The sequence below is a fragment of the Carcharodon carcharias genome, chromosome 28 (assembly GCF_017639515.1).
Source record: "Carcharodon carcharias isolate sCarCar2 chromosome 28, sCarCar2.pri, whole genome shotgun sequence".
NCBI lineage: Eukaryota > Metazoa > Chordata > Chondrichthyes > Lamniformes > Lamnidae > Carcharodon > Carcharodon carcharias.
The window spans coordinates 17,506,523-17,520,675 of NC_054494.1; the positions used below are offsets into that span (position 1 = coordinate 17,506,523).

At 39.7% G+C, this 14,153-nt stretch overlaps 1 protein-coding gene across 4 annotated transcripts in view; it reads right to left on the reverse strand.

Annotated features, from left to right (window-relative positions):
* Nucleotides 1-4,838: 4,838 nt before the first annotated feature.
* LOC121270898 (rho GTPase-activating protein 22-like) overlaps nucleotides 4,839-14,153 on the reverse strand; it is a 370,801-nt gene continuing 361,486 nt past the window's right edge. For all 4 annotated transcript variants that reach the window (XM_041176476.1, XM_041176477.1, XM_041176478.1 and 1 more), the window contains one exon: nucleotides 4,839-7,622. In XM_041176476.1, coding sequence (XP_041032410.1) covers nucleotides 7,397-7,622 — 226 coding nt within the window. In that variant the 3' untranslated portion in view covers nucleotides 4,839-7,396. The remainder of the gene's footprint in view (nucleotides 7,623-14,153) is intronic.

Sequence of the window (14,153 nt, forward strand, 5' to 3'; positions counted from 1 at the left end):
GGTAAAGATTAAAATGGCAGCTTAATTTTTTTATGTTTTGATTTAATTTGGTTTTTGTTGTGGATGTTTCCTTGCTGCTTATGGTTACAGATAAACATCTGTTTGTTGAACATGGAGTTTGACTGAATTAAGTGAATGTAACAGTCTGGCACAGGAACTAGAATGAACAGCACGATGGGAAGCTGTTATCATAGATTGTGGTACTGCACTACCTGATGAATATTAGTAAAGCTAATGGGATGATGTTGTGCTCCTTATGTCTTTATTCAGTTACCTGTTGGGGGAGATTTCCTGTTTTTATTTCTAGTGAAATCACAGGTGATTCTAAAAAGACTAGCATCTGATTTCTCTAGAAATAGCAACCGGAGAAAATTTTGGCCATATTAATGACATCATTCACCTGTCTTGATCAGAAATTTCCTTTTTCCCACCTTCCCCGCCCCCCCCCCAACTACTTTTCAACAGTTTTCTGTCCTTTTCTTCCCCAATTTAAAAAATTGCCTGAATGTTGCAGTATGGTTTTTGCATTCGCTCCTCGCCTGCGCTCTTAAGCTCAGAAGTTGTAATTACTTCTAATTTTCCTCTCCTTTAAGAATCGAGGCTGTTAGATCGTAGATATATGAATAGCTTCCAACCCGTGAGGCAGTTCTACATTTCCATTCTGTATGGTGTTTCAATCTCAACATAGGCCCCACATTTTAGAATCCCCAGCTAGAAGGCACTCCCTTCACTATCTAACCATTTTGAAACACGTTCAAGCCACTTGATAGCAGTGACCCGATTTCATGTGTTTAGTATTTATTTCTGTCTCTATGAACACTGGTCAGCTGCAGTAACACACCTGAAATGTTTCAGGGACTTGCTTTGCATCTTGAGTGTTGGAGAGAGTTTGTACAAGAGATACACAACAGCCAGACTATCTGATCTTGAAAGTGTCCAACTACTGGCCCACTTCATTCGTTAGATTTTAGAATACAGTCAAAGTTAAAAGTTATCCACGAAGAGGTTGGATTTTGAACTGGCAACACCAAATTCTTTTTAAGGTGTAAACATTTAGAAAACAAAAACAAAAGCTTCTGAAGGGAACAGGTACTAGAATTTTAATACTGTAGTTTTATGTGTGCTAACACATATGTACTTTTTTTTAAAAAAAATCAAATGTTTAGCAGTTCAATTTTGCTGTAATAGAACTTCATCCCACTCTCTGAAGGCAAGTTGGGATTCAATGGCAAGGGGTTTTGTGGGGATCCAGACCAGCAGTGATTGAAGTCTTTGGGTAGGTCCCCACAGTTCAGTGAGCTGAGAAAAATTGTCTTTTATCGCAAAATATAACTTTCTTGAAAGTTTATCTTTTCAAAAAGCAATTCTTGTTCTTTGTGAGAGGCAGTTTCAGTTCTTCCATTTCCCCTTTAAAAAATGCGATCTACTATTCTGCTCCTGGTATTTGTAGTTTTGCGAATGTTGTGAGATTTCTTCAGCTTTCAGATACATTTTCAGCTGGGAATTGCTTAGCTCCTAAACTCTTTGCTGAGCGGAGGAGGAGGGGTGTAGTGGATAGAGCGCAAGAGGTAGACTAGTTTAAGAACTTGACATGATGGGAGAGGCTGTAGAGAAGGTGGTTAAGCTCCTTGGAGATGTTGCGAGGAAGTTGATACAATATTAGGGCCTGGCATCTGCAGATAACCAATTTCATCCAGGTAAGAAAGAGCACAATTTATCAGTTTGCATTACCGTGCCTTGGCGTAAGTGGAGAACTGATTTATTGAAGCCATAGTTCTTCCAGGGGCATATGAGAGTGGCGAAACAAATAAATTAGGTTTTCTTAAAGTGAACGAAAGAATGAAGCAGGTTTGATTGAACTGTTAATTAGTCTGTGGCCCATTTTGCACCAGCAGGGGGTGCTTGTAGCTGAAGTATTTCACAACAAAAGATAAACTGTTTTCCAATTTAAATCGAGAGATAAATGGCAAGATCAATTATTAGATTATTGTGAGCAGTGCTGGTACAAATGTTTTTCTCAACAGATTAATAGCAAACTTAAAACCAAAAATGAAATTCTAGGAGAAATCTCGGAGAGCTTCAAGACTAAAGCAAATGATCCTTTATATTCTTAAAAATAATTCCCTGCTTTAAAATTTGGCAATGGCTCAGTTAATAGCCAATGGGCACACAAATTCATAATCTTGGATTTGAATCTAATTTTATTGTCACTATTAACTCTGCTGCTTATGTCAACTGCTGCATAGGTGATCACAAAGTAACAGGAATCGGTTATTTTGCTGGGGAAAACTCGCTTAACCTGAGGGTTAACAATCAAGATTTTGAAATAAAGGCAGAAATTACAGGAGATGGCACACTGGAAATCTCTGATCCTTACCTGGTCTGGCCTACGTGTGAATTCCAGACCCACAGCAATGTGGTTGACTATTAAATGCTCTCTGAACAAGGGTGATTAGGGATGGCCTAGTCAGCGATGCCCACATCCCATATGTATATATATATATATATATATGTATATATATGGGAATATATACATGTAAAATATGTTTTTAAACAAAGCTCTATTAGTACTTCAAAGAGGTCAATTTCACAAGTAACTGGTGAGCCAATCAATGGTTAATGAAGCGTTTAACCCAGCTCTTTCAAATGTTGACTGACTCACTGTGCATTTTTCCAGCATGTTTCATTATTTAAGATTTCCAGTATTCACTAATATTAACTCCTTTGCCTATTGAGGATTTGAATCTTTGTTGAAGATTGTTACAGTGGTAGAGGTGATTGGGGGGTGGGGGGGCTTTGCTGATTTTAACAAGTTAGCAATGGGGCGGCAGGGGTGATGGTGGTGGCATAGCGCAGGGATTTAATTTTCTGCTTGTATTATTGCACAGCACCGCTTGTTAACATTAGATATTTCAGCCAAGCTTCATATTGAAATTTTTGTAAAAATCACAAACTGGTCAATTATTTTTTTTCTCTTAAAAAGCATAATATATTCAGTACAAGAACAGTTCCGAGCCCATTCACTTACAGGCTCCTTTTCAAGTAGTGCAAAAAAACAATGAAATACATCAATAACATCGGTTGGACATTTACAAATCTGAAAGGTCTCGCAAAAGACATGCTCGAATCTCAAACTGTATGTGCAAATTGGTTCACGCGTCAAGCAATAATTTATTATCACAAGGTACAGGCCTTATTTTCAAAGACAACTTCATTATTTTAATAGTTATTTCCATGGACTGTTGGGGACTACCAGTATCTAGTCTGCAAACACGGCTGCACAAGGCACAGAAAACTGCTGTTCCAGAACTGTGATTAGCGATTTAATCTTTAAAAATAAGGCATATGTATCTATTAATACTGTTGTCATCGTATCTATGTTACATGTCCTATCTCAGACCAGCAGGTAAATAATCTGCCTTATTTAGTTGCTTGGGGTCACTGTAATAATGCGACACAGAGCTAGCTGCTGTTTTGCCAGCCAGTCCAGAAAAGGCCAGGACACAGCACCATCACTGTCCTGAGTTTATACACAAACATGAAACAAGAGGAAATCTGCATTGCTCATGGATTCAAGCTATATGTTATCCAGCATTCGTGTCAAATTGTTTCCAAACGTAAACAGAATGTATATAACTAACTGGCATTCGGTGAAAACACAGGGGGTTTTTTTGTGTGACACCATCTGGTATTGTACGCTCCCCACAGGCTGTTTGTGTCCCCACTCAAAGGAGAATGCAACTGAGACTTAGCCAACGCCTCCCTCCCACTCCTGCTGTTATTGGCTAAAACTGTGGTGATTCTACGTGGATCCATTTTTGGGCTTTTAGTGGTGTTACGTTATACGGACATTTCTCCCTTGCTAACTTCTACCTGCCTTCACAATTTACCGTGGCTTCATTTGGTGGAACAGGTCTCACCATTAGCCCAGTTTCAGAAGGATTTTTTTTCTTCTTTTCAATTAAAGGTATGGCAGCAATGTTACTAACTTCCCCTTGTTGAGCTGGTTGATCACGGTGGGGGGTGGGGGTGCTGCACTTGGCCTCAGCATTTCCAGGTGAAGGGAAGTAACCAGGACTCCCCATTCCGATGTCATTCAATGACCCCTGCTGGAAATTTTCTGGATTGGGTGTGAAGAGGACAGGTTGTGACGCACTATGCAGTTGAATAGCCTATAAATGCACTCCCCCTCAAATGATAGCCTGTCGCTCATGTGGCTATGTGAGTAGAGATGAAGGGCAGAGAAACAAAATAACATAAGTTAGTCTCTCAACTGGTAAATGTAGATTCATACCATAGCCGAATTTACTATAGTTGGTTTCCAAAAGGTATTATTGGGACAGTGAATACTGTAAGCTACCCCGCAACAGGATTTGGGGGGGGGGGGGGGTGGAGAACAGCCATTAATGGATTTTTCCCGCTATTTTTCAATTAATAGTGAGGGTATGTGTGGCATCAGGTGTCTGTCTGTATTAAAATGATTCAGCAAATGCAAACTGAGTGTGAAATCTTGTGGATAATAACCTGGTGCAGTGGACTTTCTACCCAATACTGGAATCAACTTGAGTCAGGGTGAACCTGTTCAATATCCATGAAGGCATCTCATATTCTATTCCCATTCCCAAATTCCATTTCCATTTCAATTCCTTTTCCCTTCCCTTAGTCCAAGATTCTGACATTCGCACTGGTAAAGATTTCTTGGCACACAGTTAAAACGCATGTATATCCATTGTCAGAAGCAAAATCTCACTTTACAATACTTACCTTTGAAACACATTCCACCAGCCCACCACCGTGCATTCAGATTGGCCTGAAAGTTAACTTATGACAACAGGCGAGGACTAGATTTTATTTAATTGGCGGTGACAAAGACCTTTATAAAATGTACACCTCACATGCAGAAAACATCCACTTTTAAGCCACTTGGATCTACTTCTCCCAACATATTCCTTTTGCGGAGTTCTGTTTTATTGAAACCGTACCGATCAATTAAACATCATGGTAGTTAATAGAAATATAAAGCTGCACCGTATCACTGTGATATAGGTGCAAAATACTTGAAACACACTGGTTATGCTAGTGTGAATGAATTGAAAGCCATTTTTTCATGAGTGACATGAGCTGGATGATATACCAGATGTTCTGTGGCCACTGCGAAGCTGGGTTTTTAATCTCTCCCACATCTGTAGTATTGTTTGCTTTCACTGATGTGAACATTTGCTGGAAGCAGTAAAACTAAGACTATCATGCAGTAAAAGGAATTGTGCCATGGATATCTTTTGAATGAATATTGATGTAAGTGTACAGTACAATGAGTTTTGCTGGGAGCCTGCAAAGTGGCTGTGAAATGTTGAGTGACAAGAGTTAAATATTCAGAATGGTTCCTGACTCAGCAAAAGGAGTTAAACACACCAGCTAAACAGGATTGCAATTTAGGGAAAAGTCGGCGTATCTGGAGAGATCAAAATGACAGCAAAATGCATTATCACAGGGAGTATTAAAACATCTGTCCATATACAAGTAACTTTAATTCTCACTAAAGTTTTAGTTTGTATTTTGAACATAATCCCACAACCAATCCAGCGAAAAATGATGGAAACCCTAGCTTCTCATGAATTAATCAATGTCCCTTTTGAGCTGAGCTATGTGGAATATTGGGCAATTATCATCAGGCTTAATTTCTGGCCAATGCCAGTGTATCCCCACACTCGTATTAGAGTCACAGTTAAGTATTCTTTCATTTCACATTATCTGCATTATCACTTACAAATTGGATATTTGTTGTGCTCCATTTGATAATTGATATTATAAATACAGACTTCTCCCCCTTCACATCTGCAGTCAGTTGTAAAAATTGTCCTCTGCTTTGATCCAGCCAGTTCAGTATGTTATAAGAGGGGAGGGAGGAAACTTGACAGATGATTGTCTTCATTATAAAAGATTAGCATTTACTTTTCATCTTATACCCTCTGAATAGCCTGTAAATTAACAAGCAACCATGAACGATCAGAGTTTTAATGCTCAGCAGTGATGAGGACTATTAACCTGAGAATTCTTTTTTTTTTTCTTGGTTCCATAACCCCACATTGCTTTTATTTTCAGTTTCTACATGGCTTGAAGAGAGAATCTGCTCATTCCTGACTGCATAACCTGGGCATGTTTTGCTAAGCTGCCGATTGCAGTAATATTCCTCTGCATCTTTGATAGGAAAGCAGCCAGGAATCCGGCAAGATTATTCTGAGTGTAAACAAATCAGAGAGGGAAAACGAGGGGCAATTTGTGTGTGGTTTGTCTTAATTGTTCAGCTTTGTGACGTTCAATTCATACGTCACTTCACAGAGGTGTTCTCATATGATTTATTGAGAATGGTCTTCGTTTCAATTCTTACCCTACACAACCTGTGTTCTAATTGCTTTCCTCTCTCTAAATTTCTACCCATTTACATATTGTGCTATGGTTTCTTGTGCAGTCCAGACATATCAGACAGTTTGTGTCAGTACCAAGTACAGTCAGTTTCTTATTAATACCAACTGTAACTTGGACAAAATCTCACCAGGATCAAATTTAGTGAAGTGGTATGAGAGGGCACCTCCAGGAGGCAGTCTTGCACAGTATAACTAGTGCAAAATACATTTAGCAAAATTCCCATCCAGTCCACTGGACTGCTTCGCTTTTCAATTTAATGTTTCATTTTTATAGGGTCAATGGAGAGCTAACAGCCACTTCAACTTGGTATTCAGGTGGCAGTGCATGGAAGTTTTTCATACTTGCATATATACAGAAAAGTTTCACTGTCTCTGACCAGAGTGTGATCCAAAACTGGCTGTCACTGTTAGTCCAGAATGTCTTAAACTGGTACATGTAACATAACAAATTCCTCCATTATATATATATAAAGTTTGACAATTTGGCTCCTGAAATAGTTTATGGAGTGAGGCCTTGTATTCAACCCTGCCCAGTCTAATTGTATGTGCAAATATCACAGATACATCACTTCAAGCCCAGGCAAATTATGAAAAAGCACAATGGCAATTCCTACGAATCCTTTCGGAGCGAAGGGATGAGCCTCTCACTCCATCAAATGCTATACCACTGCTTCTCAAGTAGGAGAAGCATAGGTGTGGGACGCTTTGGAGTGGAGATAAACGAGAAGACAATGAAATTCCAAGGTTGTTCTTTGGGATGTGAACACGTAAACAGCCTGTGAGAGCTCCGAGGCTTTACAACAACAAAAAAAAAACACAGTACAAAATGGAATTGTCTATTAATACTCGTAACACAATCCATAACATTAAAAATAAATGCATACACTTCTTAGAAAATGTCAATGAAGCATGTAAACGGTGTCTTCATGGTCTTGCATGTTGCAGTTTTAAGAACGTAAAAGCACGTTTTGCTATTTGGGTTTGGTTTCCCTGGCTTCCAGTGTCAAGTCTCCTAATGTGGAAAAGAAGTCTTCCATCTCCTTCTGCAGAAGTTGGTTTCTCTTCTCTGCGTCTTCACGTGCCCGTTCAGCATTACGCATCTTTATTTCAAGCATGGCGTATTTCTTCTTCCCCTGATCCAGCTCTTCTTCCAGTTTGTTCACTTGCAATCGCAGCTCTGTGCTAGACCCTTCAAGCCTGGGGAAAGGGATACAATTAACTTGGCTTCTTTTTGACTTTTCACATCAGTCTTTCGGGTTTTTTTTAAAAAAAATTTGTAGCCTAATGTGGTGCAAGTTACATTTCTGCAGCGTCACCAGATTGGAGAGAACTTCAGGGAAATCCTGATTGGTGATTGGAGAATAGGGCTCTCATTCTGACCATTAAGAGCTAATTTTGCTTTCAGCCATCTAAAGTGCTGGGATGAGGATAGATGGGGAATCTGTATTGTCTTTAAACAGGATGTAACCTTTGCAAGATCTTGATCCCATATGTACCTCGTGTAATTAAATTTAGGTTTTTATTTGTTGCTGAAATCATATTCCCATTGGCGGCTGGAGGGAGGACACTGATTTAGAGTGACTGGCAAAATAATTCAAGGTGACTTTTTGTAGCCAGCCAATGGTTAAGATCTGGAATGCACTGCCTGAGAGGACATTGATTCAACTGTAGCTTTCAAAACGGAATTGGGTAATTTCCTGAAGAGAGATGATTTGCAGGACTATGGAGAAAAAGGCGGTGGTAGGACTGGCTGAGTTACTTGTGCAGAGGGATAGCAGAGGCAACAGGGGCTGATTGGCCTCCCCCGCGTCGTGAACAAAAAGCTCTAGTTTTTAACTGCCCATTTCTTAAATCTGCCCGGGCTACTTTGACATTTTCCATGCCCATTTCATCTCTTCGAATGCCCACCTTGGGGCTTGTGTGCTTTATAGGGCAAAATAAATCAGATCTGATTTTATCTACCTCTTTCCCCCAAAGATGACAAAGCCCGTTCTGTAGAGCAACACACTAACCATTCAACCTAATGCACCTTGTAGCACAAACTGAAGTCTCAAATTGGTTGGTATTGTAGGTACCTTCCCCCCCCCCTCAATTTGGGCTACTACATGCTAACATGTGACTGTCTTCTTCTGCCAATCCATTTCCCCCATAAACAACTTGTCTTTATGCAGCACATTTCAAGGGGAAAATGTCCAAAAGGTACCTCTCAACAGCTGAAGGACAGATTAGAAGGAATGTCCAAGCCTTTGATGGAGGTGGGGAGTTTTGAGGGAGAGAGGATTGGCTTTGGTAAGGAATTCCAATGAGTTGGGATCTAAATGGCTGAAGAAATGCCTGTTAATGGTTAAGTGAAGGGAGAGAGGATGTATAAATGACTGGAATCCGAAGAGCCGAGTTCATGCATGATGGAATCAAGAGCAGCAAAGTTTTATAATCCAGGAAGTATGTACTATGTGCAATTCTTAATAAATTACTCAGTTTCCCCTACGTCATTGAGAAGATGCCAACTGGTTGCCACAATCTTTCCTCACCCATCTCTTCCCTTTATTTCTTCCTTTATTTTGAACTTATCAACTCCTCTTCATAAATTTTAGTTTTTCAGCTAACTTCATACCTCCTTCACTGTTAACCTTTTTTTTAAAATGCTTCAAGCTTTTAAAATTCATACTGGCCAGCTGATTACTCATTCCCTAACTTCCAATGCATTCTCTTCTGCTCTTTTCATCTTCTATGTACCTTAGCCCTTGAACGAGATTTCTCAATCAAATGAAGTTCCTGATTAGATAAACATTCTTGTATCTTCCAAGGCTGAGTTTCGGGATTCAGGCTGGAATTTTATTAACTTTTTCGGAAGCCTAAATTCAAATCTGTCCTCTGCCCATCTGATTGGGGACAACCTTTGTCCCTTTATAGTTTCACAATCCAAAATGAAACAAATTATCATTAGACTTTGAATAAGAAAACCACATGTACATCATAGAAACACAGAACATTTATAGCACAGGAGGAGGCCATTCAGCCCATTGTGACTGTCAGAATTATGAAACGAAAATAGAAGTGAAGCAAGGTAATCTATATAATTCCAGAACTAAAAGCAACTCATGAATAAATTAACATGGACAGTCAAAGGTAAAACTGAGGAATGTAGGCCAGATATTTCAAGGTACTGCAAGAAGAAATGCATAGGAAATATGGAATTGCAAAAATCATTAAATTGATAATGAAGTGACTGATGCCTTGGTACCACTAGATGGGGCTACTCGCAAATGAACCTTCCATAGAAAAATGGATGTTTACTCTCTTGTATGCCAATGATCAGAGCTTGTGTTGGTTTGTCTCTGCATGGCGCTAACATTGCTAGTCATTGCCATGAGGACAGTGAATCCAAAGCAAATGACCCATTGGCCTGCACCCTGGGCTGAAGCAGGGTGGGAGAGAAATAGCAAGCTGTCAACAAAGATGGGGATAGATTTCTATTAAAGAAAGCTGCCTTTAGTACTCAGTGTTGGACACAAAAGCAATCAGCCTTAATTGGCAGAACTGAGGGGCTTTTGCCTTCAGTCTCTGATAACGTGCACAGTTCCGACAGAGCCAACCACTGTTTGTAGAGGTGGGAGATGGCAGCTGGCTGCCTGCACTTTGATAAATAAAGCATTAAGAGCTTCACATACTGGGAAAGTGACCTCAGTCTGTGTGGAACTAGCTGATACATGTTTGGGTAGAGACAATCTTCACTTTGTTTGGTCAAATCTACACGTCAAACACAGTTGAAGAAGGAAAGTTTACCCTGCACCCCCCCCCACAAAAAAAACCCTTTCTTTTTTTAAAAAAAAATTGGAGCATCACGGTGAAGCTTGCAAGCCTGGTCTTCATCTGACATCCACACACTTGTACTTTGACCGGGGGTTATTAGGTAACAATTAAGATGTGGAGACTCCAGCTGACTTTCCCCTAACTCTGGAGTATTGAGGCCGAGTACCCGCATTGTCTTCTTAACCTCCGATTACCTAACTCAGCTCAAACTAAGGACTGAACCTTAACAATTACTCAACGAACCATTAAGGATTACTCCAAGTTGGAGAATAATTGAATTGCATGTATAGTTAGTACATTGGAGGCCCTTTTATAAGACATGTGTTGGAACAACAGTTTCATCTGACATAAGATGACAAGAAACCAAGATTTAGAGAGACAGTGCCACATTTATCATGATTCAGGTCGGGGAAGAGCAGAAAGGTGTGTTTTTGAACACCTATCAAAAACCAAAATTTTGGAACCCTATTGAGGGTGGAGCCTAATTTTACGTTGAAGTCCTTGGCATGTCTGTCTGCATTTGTGTCTTTTGAGGGAGAAACTATGTAAACATTTGAAGCGGAGTAAGGTGCAGAGGCCATGGGGGATAAAGGACAGTGGCTCAAGTTCTTGACTTCTGTAGCAAAGAAGACAGCAAATACACAAAAGGCTGAATGGCCTCCTAATGTCCTATGCTCCTTTCCATTCATTTCCTAATGTCCAAAAGACAAAACTCAGGATTTGCACAGAAATACTGCAAATTCATTTAAAAGCATTCACCTTACTGAGAGTTTCAACAACCAACTCAGTAATTATAGTCCATTTTAATTACAGTCTGACAGGGGGCTCTGCAGTTTTTTTTTAAAACAGTCCCAACACCTTATATTCTTCATCAATACCTCAGACTCAACTGTTTCTGCTAAATTCTGAGCTTTTGACTGAGTAGCCAGCATTTCCCACAATAACTTCTGCCACCATGGATTGCCTTAATTCCAAAACTTTGAGTTTTCCTTTGATTACAAGGAAGAAATTCCTATTGGCTAAGCTTTCATAACATTGCTGTTTATAGAGCAGCCTCCAAAAGGCAATTAGTACAGATTACATGAATGACCCAATTCCCTTTCTTAGTAATTCAGTTTACTATTAGTTTCTTTAGTTGTCTAATTTTTCTGTCTTTAAATATGAATTCAATAGTCTTCAAAATGTATCCTCTTGTGAAATATCCTCTAGGAAAGAGTGATCATAACATGATGGATTCCACATTCAGTTTGAGGGTGAGAAATTTAGGTTTGAAACTAGTGCTTTAAACTTAAAGGAAATTAAAAAAGATATGAAGACAGTTGGCTATAGTAAACTGGAAAAATAGGTAAAAAAGACAAGATGGTAGATAAGCAGTGGCAGATATTAAGAGATATTTCATAATACTCAACAAAGACGTATTCAATTGAGAAAGAAAGACACTGAGATGGATGAACCATCCATGGCTAGCAAATTGAAAGAAAAGATGTGCAATGTTGTGAAGATAAGTGGTAGGCCAGAAGATTGAGGAAAGGTTAGAAATCAGTAAAGAATGACTAAAAAATAGAAGAAACAGCAACATATGAACAAACGTGTAAGGAGCAGAAGTAGGTAATTTGGCCTCTTGAGCCTGCTCCACGATTCAATAAGATCATGGGTGACCTGATTGTGGCCTCAACTCCACTTTCCACCAACCCCCAGTAACCTAGACTCCCTTGTTAGTCAAGAATTTATCAACTTCTGCCTTCAAACTGTTCAAAGACCCTGTCTTCACCACTCTCCAGTGAAGGGAATTCCAAGGACTCATGACTCTCTGAGAGAAGAAATTCTCCTTATTTCTGTCTTAAGTGGGAGTTCCCTTATTTTTAAACTGTGTCCCCTAGTTCTGGTCTCTGCCACAAGAGGAAACATCCTTTCAGCATCCACCCTGTCAAGTCCCCTCAGGATCTTTTGTGTTTCAATAAGATAACCTCACTCTTAACTTCAGTGGAGACAGGCTCAACCTGGCCAACCTTTCCTCATAGGATAACCCTCTCATTCCATGTATCAATCGAGTGAATTTCTCTGAAATGCTTCTAATGCATTTATATCCTTTCTTAAATAAGGAGACCAAATCTGAACACAGTACTCCAGATGCAGCTTCACCAACACCCTGTATGACTGTAACAAAACATCAAACTTGTATATTCCATTCCTCTTGCAATATTTCACTTGCCTTCTTAATCACTTGCTGTACCTGCATAATAACTTAGTGATTCAAGAAATATAAAAACGAATGCTAAGAACTTGAAGTATATAAAAAGCAAGCGAGTAGCTAAAGTGAATGTTGGTCACTCAAAGAAATGGCAGAGGCTTTGAACAAGTATTTTGTATCCATATTCATGCTAGAAGACACTATGCATCTCATGAATAGTAGAAAATCAAGGGCAAGGGGGAGGGAGGAACTTAAAACAATCATTAGTACTAAAGAAAAAGTACTAGGAAAATAATGGGACTAAAGGCTGACTAGTCCCCTAGACCTGATGACCTGTATCCTAGGGTCTTGAAGGAGTAGCTGAAGAAGAGTCACCTGGACTCAATGTTAATTCTGTCTTTCCCTCCATAGATGCTCAGACCTGCTGGGTTTTTCCAGCAATTTTTGTTTTTGTTTGAGATAGTGGATGCATTGGTTGCAATCTTCCAAAATCCATAGATCCTGGAAAGGCCCCAGTAGATTAGAAAGCCACATATGTAACACCCCTATTCATGAAAGGAGGGAGACAGGAAGCAGGAACCTATAGGCCAGTTGGCTTTCCATCTGTCATTGAATAAATTCTGGAATCCATTATTAAGGTAGTAGTAGCAGAACAGTTAGAAAATCAAAATACAATCAAGCAGACACCACATGGTTTTATATGGAAGGGAAATTGTGTTTGATAAGTGGCTGCCCACGCTGTGCCTACACGGTTGGACTGTTTTACTCATGACATCATTGCGAGTGACAGAGTTCCTAACTTTACTGATTGTCCCTATGGTCAAAGTCAACAACTTATTGGCATAAAATAATCATAACAAAGCAATTGGGGGACACAATGGCAACAAAATCAGGTTCTGCCAGGTCAGAATCAGCTCTGCAATTAAGGTCGCAGACTATGAGATGCTGCATAAACACAGGCAATGAATGGTGAGGGATATGGCAAGGTTCCCATGTGTTGAGGCCAGTATCTTTCAGTGATTAACTCCCAGTAGCTGCTTCTCTGAGTGTCCCATTGTTCACAATCTGCGCAACGTCGCCAAATGAATTTCTTAATTTATAAATAAATCAAATCCATATACTCTTCAAGTAATGAGATCTGAAAGGTCATAAGCATTGTGGTTTTAATTTTCTATCTAAAGCTTTCTGGTAGACTGGGGAGCAGCAAAGTGATGGCATTGGTTTTGTGCGCATGTGCAGATCAGTGTGCATGCACAGACTGGTATCGGTGACCATCTTACGTTGGCAAGAACCAGTGTTGACATTTTTTAGAGTTCACTGAGGATGTATCAAGCAGGGTCAACAAAGGGCAGCCAGTAGATGTAGTGTATTTGCATTTCTAAAAGGCATTTGATAAGGCGCCACATAAAAGTTACACGATAAGAGCTCATGGTGTTGGGGGTGATATATTAGTGTGGATAGAGGATTGGCTAACCAACAGGAAAAATGTGGGATAAATGGGTCATTTTCTGGTTGGCAAACTGAAACTAATGGGATGTCACAGGGATCAGTGCAGGGGCCTCAATTATTTACAATCTATATTAATGACTTGGATGAAGGGACAGTGTATTTTCTGATACAAAAAAATGAGAAAGCAAGTTCTGAGGAGGACACAGAGTCTACAAAGGGGTATAGGCAGGTTAAGTCAGCGGATAAAAGCTTGGCAGATGGAGTATAATCTGGGA